Source organism: Chelonoidis abingdonii, chromosome 16 (assembly GCF_003597395.2).
Source record: "Chelonoidis abingdonii isolate Lonesome George chromosome 16, CheloAbing_2.0, whole genome shotgun sequence".
In the NCBI taxonomy this organism is placed as follows: domain Eukaryota; kingdom Metazoa; phylum Chordata; order Testudines; family Testudinidae; genus Chelonoidis; species Chelonoidis abingdonii.
In genome coordinates, this window is record NC_133784.1 from 2,723,973 (window position 1) to 2,743,155 (window position 19,183).

Sequence of the window (19,183 nt, forward strand, 5' to 3'; positions counted from 1 at the left end):
TTCTACAGGGGAGAGCTAGTGTTCCATGACCTGGGAATGTATATCTTATCCTACATCCAGGCTGCTGCTGTGTGGCATGTATTAAAGTGCTGTGGATGAAAAAGGGGGAGAAAAATAACACACAGAGGCTGTATCCATCTACTTAGAAAATAGAACGACCAGCCACTGCATCCTGCCATGAAAGGGAAGTATCTGGCTAAAGGCTGAATTGGAAAGATTGTGTCCAGGAGCCGTCACACAGGATTCTACCCTGGAAGGGAAACAGACACAAGAGAGGCAGCTGCATTGATCTGGTCCCATTTAGATGGACATGGGAATCCTAAAGAGGTGCTTTTGTGTGTCACGGTAAGCAGCATTGCTTTCCTGTTTCTATCTCTTTGCCCATCCAAATGCACTAAGCTGCCTTTCTAACCCTAACTGAAACAAGACAGATTAGAACCCACGTAGCCAGAAAACCCAAGAAAAGGGCCGCAGAGCCGTGCCCATCTGCCCCCAGCAAGCACCTCATCAATCTGAAGTCAACCAGGGCTTTCTCCCCAGCCAATACAGCACCATGGATCGGTTCCGGATGATCTTCCAATACTTCCAGTCCAATTCTGAGTCGGTGATGAATGGGATCTGTGGGCTGCTAGCCCTGGCTAGCGTGAAGATGTATACTTCCTTTGACTTTAACTGCCCCTGCCTGCCCAAGTACAACATGGCTTACGGTTTGGGGATCATGTGTCTGCCCCCAATGGCCCTCTTTCTCTGTGGTCTCATTCTCAACAGACAGTCTCTGGTGATGCTGGAGGAGTGGAAAAGACCGACTGGAGGCAGAAAGAAGGATCTGGCCATCATCAGGTGAGGGATTCCCATTGTAGGTCGTTTTGCCCCCTTTGTCTCTCCTCCAACCCTCTTGTTTGTTACATCTTTATCTCCCCAATACTTAGCTTTGTTCTAAACAGAGCTCCATAGCAGTTCCCTCTTAAACACCTTGAACACGGACTGCTCATTAGTGAGCTCAGCACTGGTGATTTACAACAGATCATGTGAGTCCGGGAGCACAGCGATTCTGTGAATACCTTCAAGGTAACCACAATATAAAGGAAGGCAGAGAATAATTCTGAGTCCCGGAAAAAGATAACAATACTAATATCTAGCTCTTATACAGCACCTTTCAACAACAGAGCTCAAAGTGCTTCACAATCTTTAATGTATTTATAGCACAAGCAGGAGTGGCCTGAAGCTAGGGAAGGCAAAATTCAGGCTACACAATAGAGAAGTTCTCTGCTGGCTGCCCCTAGCATCCACCGCCTTTACTTCCCTGGCTTAAAGGGAAAAAATGACACACAAGGTCAGATTCTGACCTCAGTTACTCCATATGCACACCGACGTAACTCTGCTGACTGCAGTGGAGTTACTCCTGATTTACACTGGTGTAAGCGAGAGGAGAATCAGGCTCAGGAAGCTTAATACAATTAGTGAAGCGTGCACAAGGGATAAATGATCAAAGGATGTCCAATAGCATTAAACACTCAATTGCAGCTCAGTGTTGGTAACTCCATGGATATATAATATAGACACAGAACAGCAGTTTTTGGCACAACTGGGGTTTGAGTATGATTTTTCTTCCCCTCACTGCACTAGAAAACGGCAATGTTACATTCCTGAAGCCTTTACGGGGGGTTTACTACCAGGGGAAGTTTCCCCACCTTCTGTACCTCAGAAAGTCTCACAAACTATTGTCTTGCACCAGAAGCATTTTTCCTCATCCAGTTTCCAGCAAGTCCAGTTTTAGATGCTATCCAAAAATGAGGCTAGCATGTCTAAGCCCAGACTGTGGTACCTTGACTCAAACTGAGTAGTACCTTACTCCATGAAATCAACAGGACAACTCATGGAGCACAGCGCTGCCCAGTGTGAGCAAAGGTGGCAAACCCTGGCTCCCACCCCAGCCCCAGAAATACGCATGGTGTTTTAAAGAGAAATAGAAGAAATTAACGTGGAAGAGCTTATACCATAAGGCAGAGGTGAGCAGAGTACAGCCAGTGGGCCACATCTGGCCCGCGGGACCGTCCTGCCCCGCCCTTGAGCTCCCGGCCAGGGAGGTTAGCCCCTGGCCCCTCCCCAACAGTGCTCTGGGTGGCATGGCTGTGAGCTCCTGCTAGGCAGCGCAGCAGAGTGGCTGGCTCCACCTGGGCGGCTGCCAGTCCTGCTGCTCTGAGCAGCATGATAATGGGGTGTGAAGCAGGGGGCGGTTGGATGGGGTGGGGAGATCAGGGGACAGGGAACGAGGGGGTTGGATAGGCATGGGAGTCCCAGGGGGCCTGTCAGAGGGCAGGGGTGTGGATAGGGGTCGGGGCAATCAGGGGAAAGGGAGCAGGGGAGTTGGATAGGAGGTGGAGTCCCAGGGGGTGGTTAGGGGCGGAGGATCCTGGGAGGGGGCAGTTAGGGGACAAGGAGCAGGGGGGTTGGATGGGTTGGGTGTTCTGAGGGGGGCAGTCAGGGATGGGAAGTGGGAGGGGGCAGATAGAGGTCAGGGGCAGTCTGTCTATGGAGGCACAGCCTTCCCTACCCGGTCCTCCATACAGTTTCGGAACCTCGATGTGGCCCTGAGGCCAAAAAGTTTGCCCACCCCTGTCATAAGGGCTCAAGACTGCAAATACTCCCTACCAGGCATAGTACTTCCCTCTGTGAGCAATGTTCCCACTGTGGGACTAACCACAGCAGTGAGCATTTGCAGGATCAAGCAAAGACAGCAGACAAGCAAAGACAATATTTTCTGTAGTCTTTACAGAAAGTAAAGACAACAGGAAATGGATGTCGGGGGTGGTCTTGGGGGAAGTTACTGCAAGACAATTGTATGGTCATTTCAATTAATTGTGCATGGTTTTTGATTATTTTGTTTAAAAAAATGTTTAGGGGGTGTTTATAAACTAAAGCAAGAATGACTGTAGTAATTTTTTTGCGGGGGGTTGACATGATGGAGGCAAGGAGGGGGTGAAAGAGCAGAGATGATATTTTGGGGAGGGGCTGAATGGGGGGCAGGGGCAGCTCCAGGCACCAGCACACGAAGTGCATGCCTGGGGCGGCAAGTCACGGGGGGCGCTCTGCTGGTTGCTGCGAGGGCAGCAGGCAGGTTGCCTTCGGCGGCATGCCTGCAGAGGGTCTGCTGGTCCCGTGGCTTTGGTGGACCTCTCGCAGGCGTGCCACCAAATCCACAGGACCAGGGACCTTTCGCAGGCAAGCCACTGAAGGCAGCCTGCCTGCCATGCTTGGGGTGGCAAAATACCTAGAGCCACCCCTGATGTGGGGGAGAGAAAGAGGGAAGAGAGGAGGGAAAGGAAGGGAGGAAAGGGAGTTGACAGAGAATCATGCATGGAATATGCAAGAGTATCCTTAATCAGGCACAATCCTTGTTTGTTTCTTGATGAAACCTTAAATAACAGATTCTTGCAGCACCCATGCATAATCTTAATACTTTGGTCAGTATGCAAAGAGCATTTAGGCAACGGAATAGATTCCCAAAGAACAGGGCCGGCTCTACAGTTTTTGCCGCCCCAAGCAGCGCGCGGAATTGCCGCCAAGGGCGGCGGGGGCAGTCCGTGTGCCCTGAGGGCGGCAGGCGTGTTTCTGCGGCGGCAGCAATTCAGCGGCAGCTTCTATGTTTCACTGAAGCCACCGTGGACAGCTAAACATAGAAGCTGCTTTCAAATTGCCGCCATCGCGGAAACGCGCCTGCCGCCCTAAGGGCACACGGACTGCCCCCGCCGTCCGCAGCGGCAATTCAGTGCACTGCTTGGGGGCAAACCAACAGGGACTGCCGCCCCTTGCAGGTTGCCACCCCAAGCACCAGCTTGGAATGCTGGTGCCTGGAGCCGCCCCTGCCAAAGAAGGGTCAAGACAACATCACTGCAGAGATTCAAGAACAGAGAAGACATTAGCTGGAAAAATGCTGGCAAAAGCCAAGCTGGGCTAAATGGTATTCCTTGGCCAATTCAGTTCTGTGGAAAGTAGGCGGCTTCATCTCCAGGGACATCAGGCTGACACCAGTTCATATTTCCCTCTCCTGCACACAGGTACATGTGCTCCTCCATCATGCAGCGAGCCATGATTGCTCCTGTCATCTGGATCATCGTCACCCTCCTCGATGGGAAATGCTTCGTCTGTGCTTTCAGCAGCTCCGTTGACCCTGAAAAGTTTGTGGGGTTTGCCAACATCACCCCTACCCAGACGCAGCTCTTGCTCTCCAAAGTGCCCTGCAAAGATGACGAGCTCATGAAGAACAACCCTGCCCGGAAGGCGATCTCCAGGTACCTGAAATGCTGGTCACAAGTAAGTCAGAGGGTTTTCTGGGAGCCTTTCAAAGGGTCTGTAGAACAGGTCAAAGAACCACGAGCCTGCTCCTACTCCTCTGGAGTCAGGTAGAGTTTTGGCATTGACTAAAGTGGGAGCCAGCCTGAGCTCCATTTCTCTGACATTCAGAAATACCATCTTCATGATAATTTCTGCAGGAGTCCCCCCATGTTGGGTAGTAGAAAAAAGCATTGGCACCTGGATTCTTGGGGGCATTGGTGATTTAGAAATGTGAATAAAAATGAGGATGCTCATACCAAAAATAGTGATACGCTCTTCTTCTAAAGCCCTTTTCAGAATCAAGGAGGTTAAAACTCTTTTACAAACTTTAAATCTCACAACTCCCTTATGAGGAAAGACACTCAGAGAGGTGAAGTGACTTACCCAAGGTCCATATAGTGAATCTATGGCAGAGCTAAGAACAGACCCTACGCAGCCCCAGGCCTCTGCGGAACAGGAGCAGGGGGGACTGGCCCCAAGTCTCCACGGGGGCGGGGGGGGGGGCAGGCCTCCACAGAGGAGTGGGGCTGGCTTGGGGGGCAGGGATAAACCACCCCCCAGCACTCACCAGTGGCGCAGCTGGGGCGGGGTCACTGCACTTCCCGCCGCTGGTAAGTGCAGGCGCGGTCCTGCTGCAGTCCTCAAAGGAGTGGGGGTGGAAAAGGCAGGGCGGGGCAGAACAGGGGCCCTGGGGAAGAACCAGACCAGGGGCTGGAGCAGCACCCAGCTGCGCAGGGCACCAGGTGCCCCAAATTTCCTGGTGCCCTATGCAGCTGCATACTCTGTGTATGGGTAAAGACGGCCCTGCTGGCAACCCTGTAAAAGGCTGGCACAGCATCAGGTCTGCAGGGACTAACCTTGACAAAGGTCTGTCAGACCTGCCCTATGCCCACTCTCACCCCTTTCCAGCCCTTGCTTGATTAGGAACTCCGGTTGTGCTCAACTGTAGATTAGCGATGGGTGGATAAAATGCCCTATGCCCATTAGGCCATTCAAGGATCTCTAGATGGGCTCAGTATAAACTCTTTGAGGTGTGGTTGGCTGGATTTTGTGGCTAGAATTGGGTTGCCAATTTTGGCTGGACATATTCCTGGCGATTTCATGACATGACGTAACATTCAATTAAAGATTAATCTTTAATTCCTGGAGACACCAGGACAATCCTGGAGGGTTGGCAACCCCAGGCTAGAACCTGAACTAGAACCCAGACATCTTCCCACTTCCCTGCTCCTGCTTAAAATCTCAGTTTGAGCTAAGGGTTATACAGGCAAACAGCAAGTATATTACACTAACGTCAGTGTCACCCCCGGTGCCTTTCATCCTGCCTCATTGCTTCTTTCTTTATCGCCCAGGGCCTTGGCTGGAGTGTTTTGCTGATCCTTATCGTGGTAGCCTTCCTTGCCCGGTCGCTCAGACCCTGCTTTAATCAGGCTGCCTTCCTGCAGACGCGCTACTGGAGCAACTACATCGACATTGAGCAAAAGATCTTCGACGAAACCTGCTGCGAGCACGCCCGGGACTTCGCCCACAAGTGCATCCTCCACTTCTTCGAAAGCATGCAGCAGGAAATCAAACTGCGACGTTTCAATGCGCCCACGGAGGAGGCCGACGGCGGAGAAGGGGAAGAAGATCACCTGCTGGGAATCACAGACCAGGAACAGATGAATGAGCTCCTGAAATCATGGTACTACAGCAAGCCTGCCCTGGATGTGAGCCAGGCAACACAGCGGCAGCAGTCTGCGGGTAGGGAGAGACTATCCATGCCCTGGGCAGATAGCCTAAGTAACAGGGGGAATGCACCACAAAAGGCCAAAACCTCCAGACAAACCGATGTTTAAAAGGGTCCCTGTCACACCGAGAAGGCACCAAAATGTGTCTTCCTTAAAAGCGAAGTCAGTTCCACGTAGCAACAGTGGAGGATGAGGTGACTGATAGACTAGACAGACATGCATACACAAGTGTGCAAACTGGCCCAAGCTTGAAACCTTGCAGCCCAAAAGGCAAATGTTTCAGTACGTTATGAGCAACAGAAGACAAGGTTAAAATGGAAACACTTTTGTAGGCTTATGGCAATGGCCTGTGTAGTCCATGATTTCTCATGGAATCAGCTGGGGAACCCACCCGTTGCTATTAAGCTGTACTCTACAAAGCTTTTATAACCCATGCACACTCAACATAGTGCTCTGCCCCGTCTCATGGTGGCTGGACCACATAAAGAGGTTGACCTGCTACACCACTGGCTATTAGAGATGAATCTTTCAGCTCAGGCAGTATAGGCTCTTGCTTTAAGATCCAGAGGTTCCAGGGTTGTACCCCTCTGCTGATTCACCCAGAGTCACTGTTTTACACTTTCATTGTAATAAAAAATTTCTAAAACCAGATGGTTGTGAGAAAAAAAGCTTCCCGATAAAAGTTTAATCAGTGTAGTAACATCTGCCTGAGTCTGCAGACAGCCTCCTCAAACAATAGCTTTGAGAGGTGTGAGTTGTTCCCACATATGTCACTGGAGAGTGTTAACTTTTAAAACCTAATTAGGAAAGTTAACAGTGCTGACACAAAATTATTTCACTGCTCAGTTTTTAAACAAACAAATTAACACAGTTACCCAAAACCTCCTAATGTCCTCCCATATTCTGAAAGCTCTAACTGCCCCAAAGCCAGCTGTTAACGTTTAAGTTGTCGCAAGATGTTGGCAGGGTCTGATTTCTCCCTTACCGGCCTGTTTCCCCCTTGAGTCCCTGCTGGAGGTCACTCTCCAGTTTCATGCTTTAAGGGATGGAGACAGTGGTGCTGGGGTCATCGCAAGGGAATCTCTGCAGCTCTGCTGGGTGTGTGGAGCTGGAATGAGGACACCTGGGAATCTCACACAGGAGATTCCTTCATAAACCCTGCTCCTTTGCCAACATACAGAACTCTCCCTTTGCTAGAGCAGCTAATGGTGCATCATAACCCAAGTGCCCAGAGCCATGTACCAGCAAGTCTGCATAGAAATCGCAAAGGAATACAATTAATTAAACTCACGTACTGCCAAGGAAGGTTTTGCCAAACCCCCAAATCTATGGCCTGATCCCACTGAATTCAGCCAAAACGGCCTTTGACTTCAGTGCATACAAAAGACTGCACAAGAGAGTAAGGGGGGCAGAATCAAGTCTGACAGTAATGAGTCTGCCCCTTCTGTAGCGCAGTGTGTTTCTAGCATCTCATTGTCATTTCTTTGGTGGCTTGTAATAAAAAAATGTGCCTCTAATTATGGCCTTTTCTTCTTTCACAAATTCCTACAGCCCCAGCCTCCCCGAACTTAGAATCCCTTCTCAATGCCCCACCAGGGCCGCCCAGGAGGGTGGGGGGGCAAGTGGGGCAATTTGTCCCAGGGGCCCAGCATGCCCTGGCCCAGGGCAGTCCGGGTCTTTGGCAGCATTTCGGCGGCTGGGGGCCCTTCAGTGCTGCCAAAGACGCGGAGCGACTGAAGGGGCCCCTGCTGCCGAAATGCCGCCGAAGACCCAGACTGCCGCCGGGTGAGTACAAGCGCCGCAACTCCCTCGCTTTGCCCCAGGCCTCCTGAATCCTCTGGGCGGCCCTGTGCCGCACTCCTTCCGAGCTGGCCCAACTGTTTTGCTTTACTTCCTTGTTTGTGCAGCAGCATCATTGCTCATACCAGTGAATTTCTGGGGAAGCATGCATGTTAATTACCTGCTCCTTCGCAGCAGAAGGGAGAGAGTAGAAAGGGCCCAGTGTAGAGTTTTATTTTGGGGCCTACAATCACTCAGCACTATACTACGTGGAAGGGAAGGATGCATTCCTCAGTCTCCTACTCATCAAGGAGGGGCTATGGAGGGAAGAACAGCAAACTCGTGCCTGCAGTGTATATGATCACAATAAAGCCTGTGCCATGTTACACTGTAGTAAATGAGATATGTCCTATATCTGACCAGCCAGACTCTCTTCAGATGATCATACCTGGGATGGCAGAAGAGCTGAAGGTAACAATGGTCCCAAACAGAACAAAATACAAGACCTACTTTGGACCTCATCTTCCTGTAGCACACTCCCTTCAAGTTCTGCCTGCTCTCAGAGGAGAACAAGGAAGAAGAAAGGAAAAGAAAAGAGAAAGAGATTAAGAACCCACTGACCTTACCAGCCCCTGGATGGGAGGAGAGACGCAAGAAATGGCTCATTGGACCCTGCAGTCTTCAGAGGTAGAATTCCCCCTGGAAATGGCTGAGGTATCACATCCTAAGTGATTAGTCTAAGGGAAACTCTTTATGGAACATCTTTGAACAGGCTCTTATAGCTTCAGCAAATCTGCATTACACCACAGGGACCATCAGAGCATGTGGCATCACAAAATTCCCCTCCTCCTCCCCACCCCCAGTATGTTCTTTTTCTTATTTTAATAACAAAACCACCTGAATTGCCGACCATTCACTGAACCAACCACCCCCTGACTGCAAAGCTGGCTGGAGAACATCACTGACACCTCATTATTAATATCTCCATATGTCGGTGTAGTGGAGTCAGCAGTCCCTTCCATAACTGTATGATCCAGGCCAGAATTTAGGGAGATCCCGAGTGGTAACACAAGGCAACACTAGCAGCAGTCAGTCAATCTAGAAGCTAGAGAGAATCACAGGGTTTATCTGTCCAGCAGCCCCATTAAAGAATCCCCTTTCTATTCATCACCTGCCAAGTCCTGCCTCTTCTCTACCATTTGGGACACTGCAATAAAGGTGCCCATCCCTGTAGCTTTCCCCACCTTTAAAATGGGAGTAGTAATTCTGTAGCTTGCAGGTGTGTTGGGAGGAGTAATTCAGTAATCCCTGCAGACGAGCAATACAAGACCCTCAGACCAAGGTCCTGTGGAAAGACAGAATACCATGATCATTGAAAAACATACATTTCCCCAGTTCCTGACCTTTTGAAATACACATTTCAACACTTCTGTTTGTTTGTTCTTTCACATCAACCTTTTAAAGGCCAAATATTCTTGGAATATATTTTTTAAACAAAACAATTATTTATAAACAGGGCTGCCTCTACTAATCCACTCCCCTGGCTCCCAGCTGGGCTCAGGATCAGTTAATAATAAACTAGTCCTCATTTGGGATAGAGATTTCCCATCTTAATGAGACATTTCTCTAGGTCCCTTTTGTAAATAACTGATGTATACATTTTCATTTTAACACAGAGGGGTGTATTGAACAGACCAAATTTCCCTCATGTTGCGTGGGGTTAGGGGGAGTTTCTAATTTTCCTTTAACAGAGAGAAAGAGCAAGAAATCAGAGACTGAGCATCTGATGTGTCATGTTCACGACTCTCTAGTCAAATTGGTTACTGTATTTCCCTAAGTGGGCTCAGATCAGTAGATTGGCTCAGTTTACCAGGCTACTTTGCATGCTGATTTTCATGGTCTCGTGTTTTAAACTATTCTAGAATGACAGAAAGATATAAATGCAAATGGGAGGAAAGGATTTTATGGTGGTTTATAGAAAGGGCAGAATCAATCACTGATTTTTCAACTCAGTGACCAACCTGAAAAATCTGGAAAAAAATAATCATTATGGGTCAACCTGAAAAAAAAGTTATTCATTTTGTTTCATTTTTGGGTGTCTTTTACCCCTTTTAAAAATAAATCGAGCTGAATTTCAAAACAAAAATGGTCTGAAACAAAACATTACATTCTGAAACTGTTAAAACAAAATGTTTAGACGTTTTGTGGGGTGGAATATCCATTTTTTTTGGTTGAAAATACTGTACTCACTGAATTTAACCTGAGTTAAATAGTTTTGGTTAACTTGAAACTGTATTTTTTGGTGAATAAATTGAAAAATTTTGCCCAGCTCTATTTATGTACAAGACTGGGAGTCAGGAGACCTGGATTGTCATCTCCCCTCTATGTGACTCAGCTTCTTCACCTGTAAAAGGGGGCCTGGAGTTAAAGTCTCACTGCCCCCCAAGGATGTTGTGATGCTTAAATTCATTGATGTGAGCAAAATGCTCTGGGATCCTCAGATGACATGAGCTGGAAAAATGCAAGGTTGTTACAAAGAGAATTTCCTCCAATTCTTGACCCTTGGGCTTCTGTTCATATTGGAATCATTTGAAGGTTTTCACGTCCACCGTTTCTAGATCCCGTATTGTCACATTAACGATCAGGACACTCTGAGAAGTAGACTTGACATAGCTTTAATAAATAGATAATCTAGTACATTGTGTAATAATAATGATACTTAGCAGGTGCTAAAGGGATCTTCCTTCACTGCTGATGGCCACTGGCTCTCTTTCAAGCACCAGATCAAGTTCAAATGTCTCATCCTCACCTTCACAGCCATGCATGACTCCCATTCCACCTCAGAACTTGCCTCCTTTGCGCCAACAAGAATAGCTTCACTGCTCCCTTACTTTCCTTCTCACCCTCCTGTGAAATTAAGACAGCGAACTTGCCGCATTGTTGGTGTCTCCTTCTATTTGTTCTCCTTGCACGTTCCAACAAGCATGTTTTTTTGTTCACAGAAAGTATCGCAAATGCTCATGTGGCTATTCATTCCTCCAGCGATCTTGAAAGCTCTTTGTGAGTCAAGGAATCATCCAATCAAAGAACAGAAAAAATGTCATGTGAGCTAGGGGACTACCAACCACAGTAGGTAAAATTCACCCCTGTGAAGAGTGTGAACACGAGAGCTCAGCATTGCTGAAGTCCCACTGAAGCCTAAAGACCTGGCCTAGGGACTGCGAGTTGTGCATCATTCGGGATTTACGCTGGTCCTCTGCAGTGCACAGGGATGAATTGCTCCCTCCACGTACTACATGGAGCAACAGTCATGGGGAATGTTTCACAAGCCATCTATAGACTGCAAATACAGCTGCATAAAACATCTACCCTGTGACTGTAAATAAAAGACAAACTGATTAAAAACAAACCAGTGGTTGGGGTGTGGATAATTTGCAGGTGTGGAATAAGTTCTTCTTTGTGAACAGTTTACCCAGCTCTAGGAAGTTGTTGTGCCAAATTCATTAGCAACCTGGGGTCCTGGAAGGATGATACCAACTTTGTCTTAAACTCCAAAGCGGTCAGCTGGCAGGATCTCTGAACAAAAGCCCTAGGCTATAGCACAAAGCCCCAAGAGAAGAAAGATCAAGACACTGGCTCATAGAGGGCTTTATTCTGAATCCTGCTGAGCAGCCATTGACTTCAAAGTGTCACAGGTGCTCAGTAGTCGGATCCTCCACCCACTTTTAATGTAAGGCAAAGCTTTCTTGGAGCAATCAAACAGCCCTCTGCAAATATTGGGAGGTTTTTACTAGTTGTTCATTCAGGCTTTGATGTGAACTGCCCTTCATGTTGCCAGAAAAGTCCCACACTAGGTGAGCAGAGGAGCCAGGGAGCTCTTAACCAGCACTGGAATTTGCTTTGCAAAGTTTCTTTATCACAAGCTGCCTCACCTATATTCATCCAGCCAAAACTCCATTCCTGTTTGATGAGACCATGCAATTAGCTACGGAGCAGGAGTCAGAGACAGAATTAAGGATTCCTGGTGAATACCAAAGTGCACTGTACTCAGCGTCCATTGAACAGATCCACAGTGCACAGCATCTCAGGAGGGCCATACTGTTATCACCAGTCTGTTGGAGGCTAAATGGTGAGAGCCAGTAGTGCTGTCTAATCCTGACGCCAGCAATGTCCCTCTGCCATGTACACTGGCCAAACTGGACAGTCTCTGCCTAAAAGAATAAATGGACACAAATCAGACATCCAGAATTATAACATTCAAAAACGAGTCGGAGAACACTTCAACCTCCCTGGTCACTCAATTACAGATCTCAAAGTCACAATACTTCAACAAAAAAAAGCTTCAAAAACAGACTCCAACGAGAAACTGCAGAACTGGAATTAATTTCCAAACTTGACACCATTAAATTAGACTTGAATAAAGACTGGGAGTGGATGGGTCATTACACAAAGTAAAACCTATTTCCCCATGCTAATTTTTCCCCCTACTGTTACTCACACCTTCTTGTCAACTGTTGGAAATGGGCCATCCTGACTATCACTACAAAAGTTTTTTTTCTCCTGTTGATAATACCCCACCTTAACTGATTACTCCCGTTATAGTCAGTATGGGAACACCCATTTTTTCGTGTTCTCTGTGTATATATATTTTCCTACTGTATTTTTCACTGCATGCATCCGATGAAGTGGGCTGTAGCCTACAAAAGCTTATGCTCAAATAAATTTGTTAGTCTCTAAAGTGCCACAAGTACTTCTCATTCTTTTTACTGATACAGACTAACATGGCCACCACTGTGAGACTCTGGGTTGCATTCCTGACTCGGCCATGACCCTGCTGCAAGATCTTGGGCAAACCACTTATTCTCTGTCTGTGCCTATTTATGCACCCATATGGCCCACCCTTACTACAGTAGCTGTGCACCTCACAATCTTTAACGTGTCCATCCTCACAATGTTCCTGTAAGGTAGGGAGGTGCTATTATGTCCCCCTACAGATGAAGCACAGAGATTAAGAGATTTACCTAAGATCACACAGAAAGTCTGTGGTGGACAGGGGTGTCTCCAGGCACCAGAGCACCAAGCACATGCCAGGGGTAGCAAGCCGTGGGGGGCGGCCTGCTGGTTGCCGTGAGGGCAGCAGTCAGGCTGCCTTCAGCGGCATACCTGCGGGAAGTCCACCAGTCCTGCAGCTTAGGTGGCAATTCGGCAGCAGGGACACCAATGGTACAGCACTGGTGAACCTCCCACATGCATGCCATCAAATCCGCGTTACCAGTGGACCGCCCCCAGGTGTGCCGCCAAAAGCCGCCTGACTCCCATGCTTGGTGCGGCAAAAAACATAGAGCTGCCCCTGGTGGTGAAAAAGGAAATTGAACCTAGGTCTTCTAAGTCTCAAGCTAGCGCCTGAACCACTGGACTATACTTTAGTCTCTTAAACTGCCTCAGTTTTTCTATCTATAAAATGGGGACAGTGCCACACAATTATCTTCTAGGTGGCAAGAAAGCTTAACTAATATCTGTGTACTGCTTTAAGAACTTGGATAAAATGTCCAAGAGAAGGGCAACTATTTAACAAGAAAACCAAGCTCATTTTGATTCATACTGCAGGAAATAAACAGGCCTGTACCAGCTGCAGCTGTCATGCTTCACTAACATCTGTCTGCAGTTCTGAACAGTTTGGAGGGACCTGTCTTATTCATTCTGTGCTGTCTGTCAAATACATGCAGAGCCTCAGCTTCCGGTTTTACTCTTGCCATAGAAAGCCCCAGTGCTCTGAAGGTTGAGAGTGACCTGATAAATTGATTTGTGCATTGGTGCAGGGGAGAGGATGCAAGTATACTGGCAAAGTTAAGGTGGGTTGGGGAAGTCCCCCACACATCTCAAAGGCCAGCACAGAAAAGGCTTGGAAACCTCGTCTACAACTGTGATGGTGCATAGGGTACATGTTGCTGCACACAGCAGTGAAAGGCAGGCTGCATCCACACTGCGTGGTGCGTTGCTACACATGGCAGTGAAAGGCTCTGGCAAAGGCAAGGAGCCTCTCCCTGCTGTAAATGGAGACTTTCACTGTGGCTCGGAAAGGTTCCGGAAGTGGGAAGGCAGTGGTGTAGATATGGGAGGCATTGCGTGAGCATGTAGACCGCCGTATAGATATATACCCTAGGGGTTCTGGCATGTCTATATTCTATTCACCTATTCAATGCCTCAGTGTATACATTGCCAGTTTCACCCATGCTATCTGGGTGTGCCATGTCCGTACACTGCACACCGCCGCAAGTATAGGCCTAAGTGAAGACACAAGGATGGAAGTCTTGAGATACTCGAGTGAATGGCACTGGTTAAACATGACTGGATAAAATAGCAAGAAGAGAACATGTCAGAGCACAAATTCCCTAGCCAATGCTATCCAGTGGGATTGGGTTGTTAGCAGGAGGAACTGGGGAAAAACCTCATGTGATAAAGCAAATCATTCACTTTCTTGGCAGGGGTTAGAGGACCCAAGGACAGCACAAGCTGCTGGATGAATCCCTGGATGGATGCTTTTACATATTTCTGCCTGGCTCAGTACTTATATGGCAATCTTCCCCATAGCATTGCAATCATGGGTGTTTTTTAATCATCAGAATACCCCTGAGAAGCAGGGAAATATCATGCCCTTTTTATAGATGGGAAACTGAGGCAGAGGGTAGATTAAGTAACTTGACCAAGATCACATAGGGAATCTGTTAGGGAACTAAAACCAGTTCTCCCAGGTTCCTGACCTGGGCCTTTTCCAATAGATCCCCCCCTCCACCCACACTGATTCTTTTCCTAGCACCCCATTCTTATATCTCCAGAAGCTGCAACAGTTCACATTCTGAGGGCAGGTTGGGATTTAATGCAAACAGTTATTTTGCTGGCTTATGAGACCCTAGAATTAATACAGTGAATTCTTTAACCTTTGTTTCCTTCATCCCCAGTATCAGGTCTTGAGCATATCCACTCTGCCTAGAGATTTACAATACACTGAACTGGGTCTAGCTCCCCATCTGAGCTTAATGCATCCTTTCAGAATGGACAGAATAAGACAGGGAGAAAGGAAGAGCAGGATGGGGAGGTGAGTTGCTTGCAGATTGGTCAACACAGATCCATTTATTAGCTATTCAGTCAGGGACAGTTCAGGAGATTGAGCTGTCCCTGTACCTGAGCTCGTGCCAAAGTGACAGCCTAAATGTCACACAATTTATCACTCATTGTCAAAAGAGATCAGCTGGTAAAATGTTTTAAGTCAGTAACCTCCTGTCCTTTAACAGGGCATTAAAGACTAGAGCCACGTCTACACTATGGGATAATATCGAATTAGCTAAAATTGGTTTTATACAACTGATATTATAAATTCGATTTCATGCGGCCACACTAGGCACAGTAATTCGGCGTTGTGCGTCCATGGTCCGAGGCTAACGTCGATTTCTGAAGTGTTGCATTGTGGGTAGCTCTTCCGTAGCTATCCCATAGTTCCCGCAGTCTCCCCCGCCCCTTGGACTTTGGGATGAATTCATTATTTTCTACTGGTGTTCTGGCGTAATGTCGTCAGTCATTCGCTTCCTCCGGAAACTCAGCTGATAATTCTTTCGCCCCATTTTTTCCCTGGATTGCCTGGAGACGCAGCACGCACATTGAGCCCTCAGCTTTTTTTTCCGGCACGTATTGTGTACTGGTTGCGCGGACAGAGAGGCAATACCATCCGGCTACACAGCAGCATTCACTTGCTTTTGCAATGATAGCAGAGTGTTACGGTGGTCTTTCTGTACGTCTACTGCCGGAGAAGAACTAGAATGAGATGACGGTTATCTTCTCCTCTAGTACTGTTGCTGCTATCATGAGGCTCGCTGGCTGACATCCGGCCGCGGGCACAGCGCTAAAGCAAAATTGGGATTGCTCACTTGGCTGCGTCCTCCCTCCCTTTGGTTTCTAAAATAGGTCAGCCTGCTAGATAAGAGGGCAAGTGTATTAGGGACAGCTGTATCCGGCACAGGCTTGCTCCATGTCAGTTTCCCAAGGGTGCCCTGACACCCACCCGTTGCTTCCCTCTTCCCCCTTCCTGGGCTACCGTGCAGTGTCCCCACAGTTTGTTCATGAGTTAAGAAGGCAGGAATAGAAACCGCGACTTGTTAGTGAGATAAAAATCGAGGGGAGGCACGTCCGGGGCTTGCAGTCCAGGCCGTACAGATCTTTTTTCTTTACACAGGAAAGGGAGGGGTGATGAGTCAGCCCCAGTTGCTATGGATGAAGATGGTTACAGCGTTCTGTCCATCTACTGAGTTAACTGGAGTTTCCATTTTTACCCATGCACCCCCGGCCAGTCTTCAATCTGAGGCAGCCAGAGCATCATGGGCTGGGCGAACGCGATATCAGTCCCTATTGCATATCCTCCCCGGGAGGAGAGAGAGCGGCATACTGCTCTCAGCTGAGCGATCGCGTCTCTACCGCAGCCTATTCAGCACAAGCAGTGACATGAAGAGTCAAGAAATGGTTCTTTCCCTTTTCTGTCCGTGGTGGGGGCGGGGGGGAACTGAGGAGCATTCCTTGTACCCACAGCAGACACTGTGGTTTTGAACCACGACATTGGGAGCTCGCCAGAACGCAAATATTTTCAGAGCCTGCTGGACTGTGGGTATTGCTTGGAGTCCATCAGTACCCCTCCATCCATGAGCGTCCATTTGGTCTCTGGCTTCCTGTTACGTTGTCACGCCCGCGCTGTGTATCCTGGAGATTTTTTTTCACGCGTTTTGGCAACATTTCGTGTTCTGTAACGGAGCTCTGTACACCAGATTTGTCTCCCCATTCAGTGATCAGTGTCTAGTATTTCCCGTACGTCCAGGCTGAGCTCTTTTGGATTTGAGACTGCATCGTCACCCGTGCTGATCAGAGCTCACGCTGGGCAAACAGGAAATGTAATTCAAAGTTCACGGCTTTTCCTGTTTACCTGCCCGCTGCATCCGAGTTCAGATTGCTGTCCAAGCAGTCAGTGGTTGCACTGTGGGATACCGCCCGGGGCCAATAACGTCGAATTCCGTCACTACTCGTTATCTGAATGTTCATATCGAATTTAGCGCTACTCCTCTCGATCGGGTAGAGTACAGAAATCGATTTAAGAGCCTTTATATCGATTAAGGGCGTTGTAGTGTGGGACGGGTACAGCGTTAAATCGATTTAACAGCTCTTTAATCGATTTACGCGTGTGTGCCCCGGCCTAGGTCATCTCAGATGCATCCCGCCACACACAGAATAGTTTGACAGCTTGCTTCGTGTTCTATTTAGAGGCTAAGTGTGAACAGTTTTCCTCCCTCCTTGAACCCCTTTTAGATACCGAAAACTGCTATCATGTCCCTTTCAGGTCTTCCCTTTTCCAAACAAATAACCAATTCTTCAGCCTTCCTTCATAGTCATGTTCTCAGACCTTTTATCTGTCTTGTTTGCTCTCTCTGGACCCTCTCCAATTTCTCCACATCTTCTTGAATGTGGTGCCACAACTGGACAAATACTCCGTTGAGGCCTAACCGACGCAGATAGAGCGGAAAGATGACTTCTCGTGTCTTGTTTACAACACACCTCTTAATGCATCCCAGAATCGTTTGCTTTTTTTGCAACAGTATCACAGTTGACTCAATATTTGCTTGTGGTCCACTATGACCCCTAGATCTCTTTTGCCATACTCATTCCTGACAGTCTCTTCCCTTTCTTGTGTGTGTGAAACTGATTGTTTCTCCTAGTGGGAGCACTTTGCATTTGTCTTATTGAAACTTCCATCCGTTACTTCAGACCATTCTCCAATTTGTCCAGATCATTTGGAATTTTGACTTTGTCCTCCAAAGCATCCACCACTTCTCCTTATCACACAAGATCTTTATCCTATCAGAAAAGCTTCTATTGGTTTGACACGATTGTTCTTTACATCCATGCTGGCTATTCCTATCTTACCACCCTTCAGCGTTTGCAGAGTGATTTCTTAATTACTTGCTTCATCATCTTCCCTGGACGAGTTAACTACTGTTTGTGTTTCCTGGGTTGTTTTTATTTCCCTTTTTATAGATGGGCACTATATTTGCCCTTTTCCAGTCTTCTGGAATCTCTTCCATCTCCCATGACTTTCCAAAGATAATAGCTAGAGGCTCAGATACCTCCTCTATTAACTCCTCTATTAAGATAACATGCGATAATCCTATCTCAGCTCCAGAACCTTTGACCCAAGCAAAGCAACTTCCCTGCTTAACTACACACAGGCAGCATAGGGGGCATAGAGGGCCCCCTCAGAGAGACCCTGGTTTCTACCTCACTCATAAAACCAATTTACATAGGATGGATTGTTAACATTTTATTAACAGATTTCTTCTCCTCAAAGCTTTTAGGAGCCAGCGAGACAAGTTCATGCCAGGTGTTACTCCACTAAAGGGATGGAGGAATGGGCCCCATGTGACTTGCGACTAAAGCACAGGACAGACAGGACTCCTGGGCTCTGTCAGTGACTCATTTCAAGAAAACCATTTAACCTCTATCATAATAATACTTTGCATCTTCCCCTCCAGCATCTCAAAAGTGCTTAATAAACCGTGAATGAAAATGACAAGGCTCATGATAATAAATGAGTCTCCAAAATACCAGTGTGAGGCTGGTCCCCATTTTGTACATGGGGAAATGGAGGTACAGAGAGATGAAGTGTCTTATGGGACATCACATTGCAAATCTGGGGCTGCGGGACACCTCCAGGAACAGAACCCAGCACTCCTGACTCTGACCACTGGGTTTTAACCAACATCTCGCTCTAGTCTGTAACTCAGAGTCTCCATCCCTAAAAGCCAGGGATAATACTACTTAATTACTGTACAAACTCTCATCCACCCATGGCTGTGGTAGTCTTTGTGGATTAGTGTTTGTAAAGTGCTTAGCAAACCTTGGGTACACAGCCCTGTAAGAGTCCAAAATATGACAAGTGTCCCATGTTAGGATATAGATATTCAGGCCTGTATGCAAAGGCCTATACTTTAAGAATGTAGGTGTATTTTTATCACTTAGCTAGTAACAGAGGTATAAAAGAAAGAATTAAAATACTGTCTGCCGGTGTAAGGGCCTTCTCTTACTGTGACAGTCTGAGGCCTGGTTCTTAGGCTAAGGCCTTCAGCTAAGCAGCAGAGGCAGCCACAAACTGGGAAGTGTATGGTCACATCTTCACATTCCAAACTAGTCACATTGAAATAAGGTGCTATTGGGCTGTTAGGAATACTATCCTGTCCTGATATTCCTGTCACCTCCAGAGAAAGGGAAGAGCCTAGAAGATGTGAAAGGAAACAGTTTAATAGCAG

The 19,183-nt window shown here is 47.6% G+C and overlaps 1 protein-coding gene across 1 annotated transcript; it reads left to right on the forward strand.

Annotated features, from left to right (window-relative positions):
* Positions 1–446: 446 nt before the first annotated feature.
* On the forward strand, positions 447–6,982 carry CALHM3 (calcium homeostasis modulator 3). The gene is made up of 3 exons (XM_032786101.2): positions 447–840; positions 4,059–4,314; positions 5,688–6,982. Exons 1-3 carry the CDS (start codon positions 554–556, stop codon positions 6,171–6,173), a joined length of 1,029 nt encoding a protein of 342 aa, XP_032641992.1. The 5' UTR covers positions 447–553; the 3' UTR covers positions 6,174–6,982.
* The last annotated feature ends 12,201 nt before the right edge of the window (positions 6,983–19,183 follow it).

Bases quoted from the DNA above. Each gene is read 5' to 3' on its own strand.
- CALHM3 (XM_032786101.2), top strand. From the start codon at position 554: ATGGATCGGTTCCGGATGATCTTCCAATACTTCCAGTCCAATTCTGAG. The intron at 841-4,058 runs GTGAGGGATTCC...TCCTGCACACAG, and splicing joins AAGGATCTGGCCATCATCAG to GTACATGTGCTCCTCCATCA. The intron at 4,315-5,687 runs GTAAGTCAGAGG...TTTATCGCCCAG, and splicing joins ACCTGAAATGCTGGTCACAA to GGCCTTGGCTGGAGTGTTTT.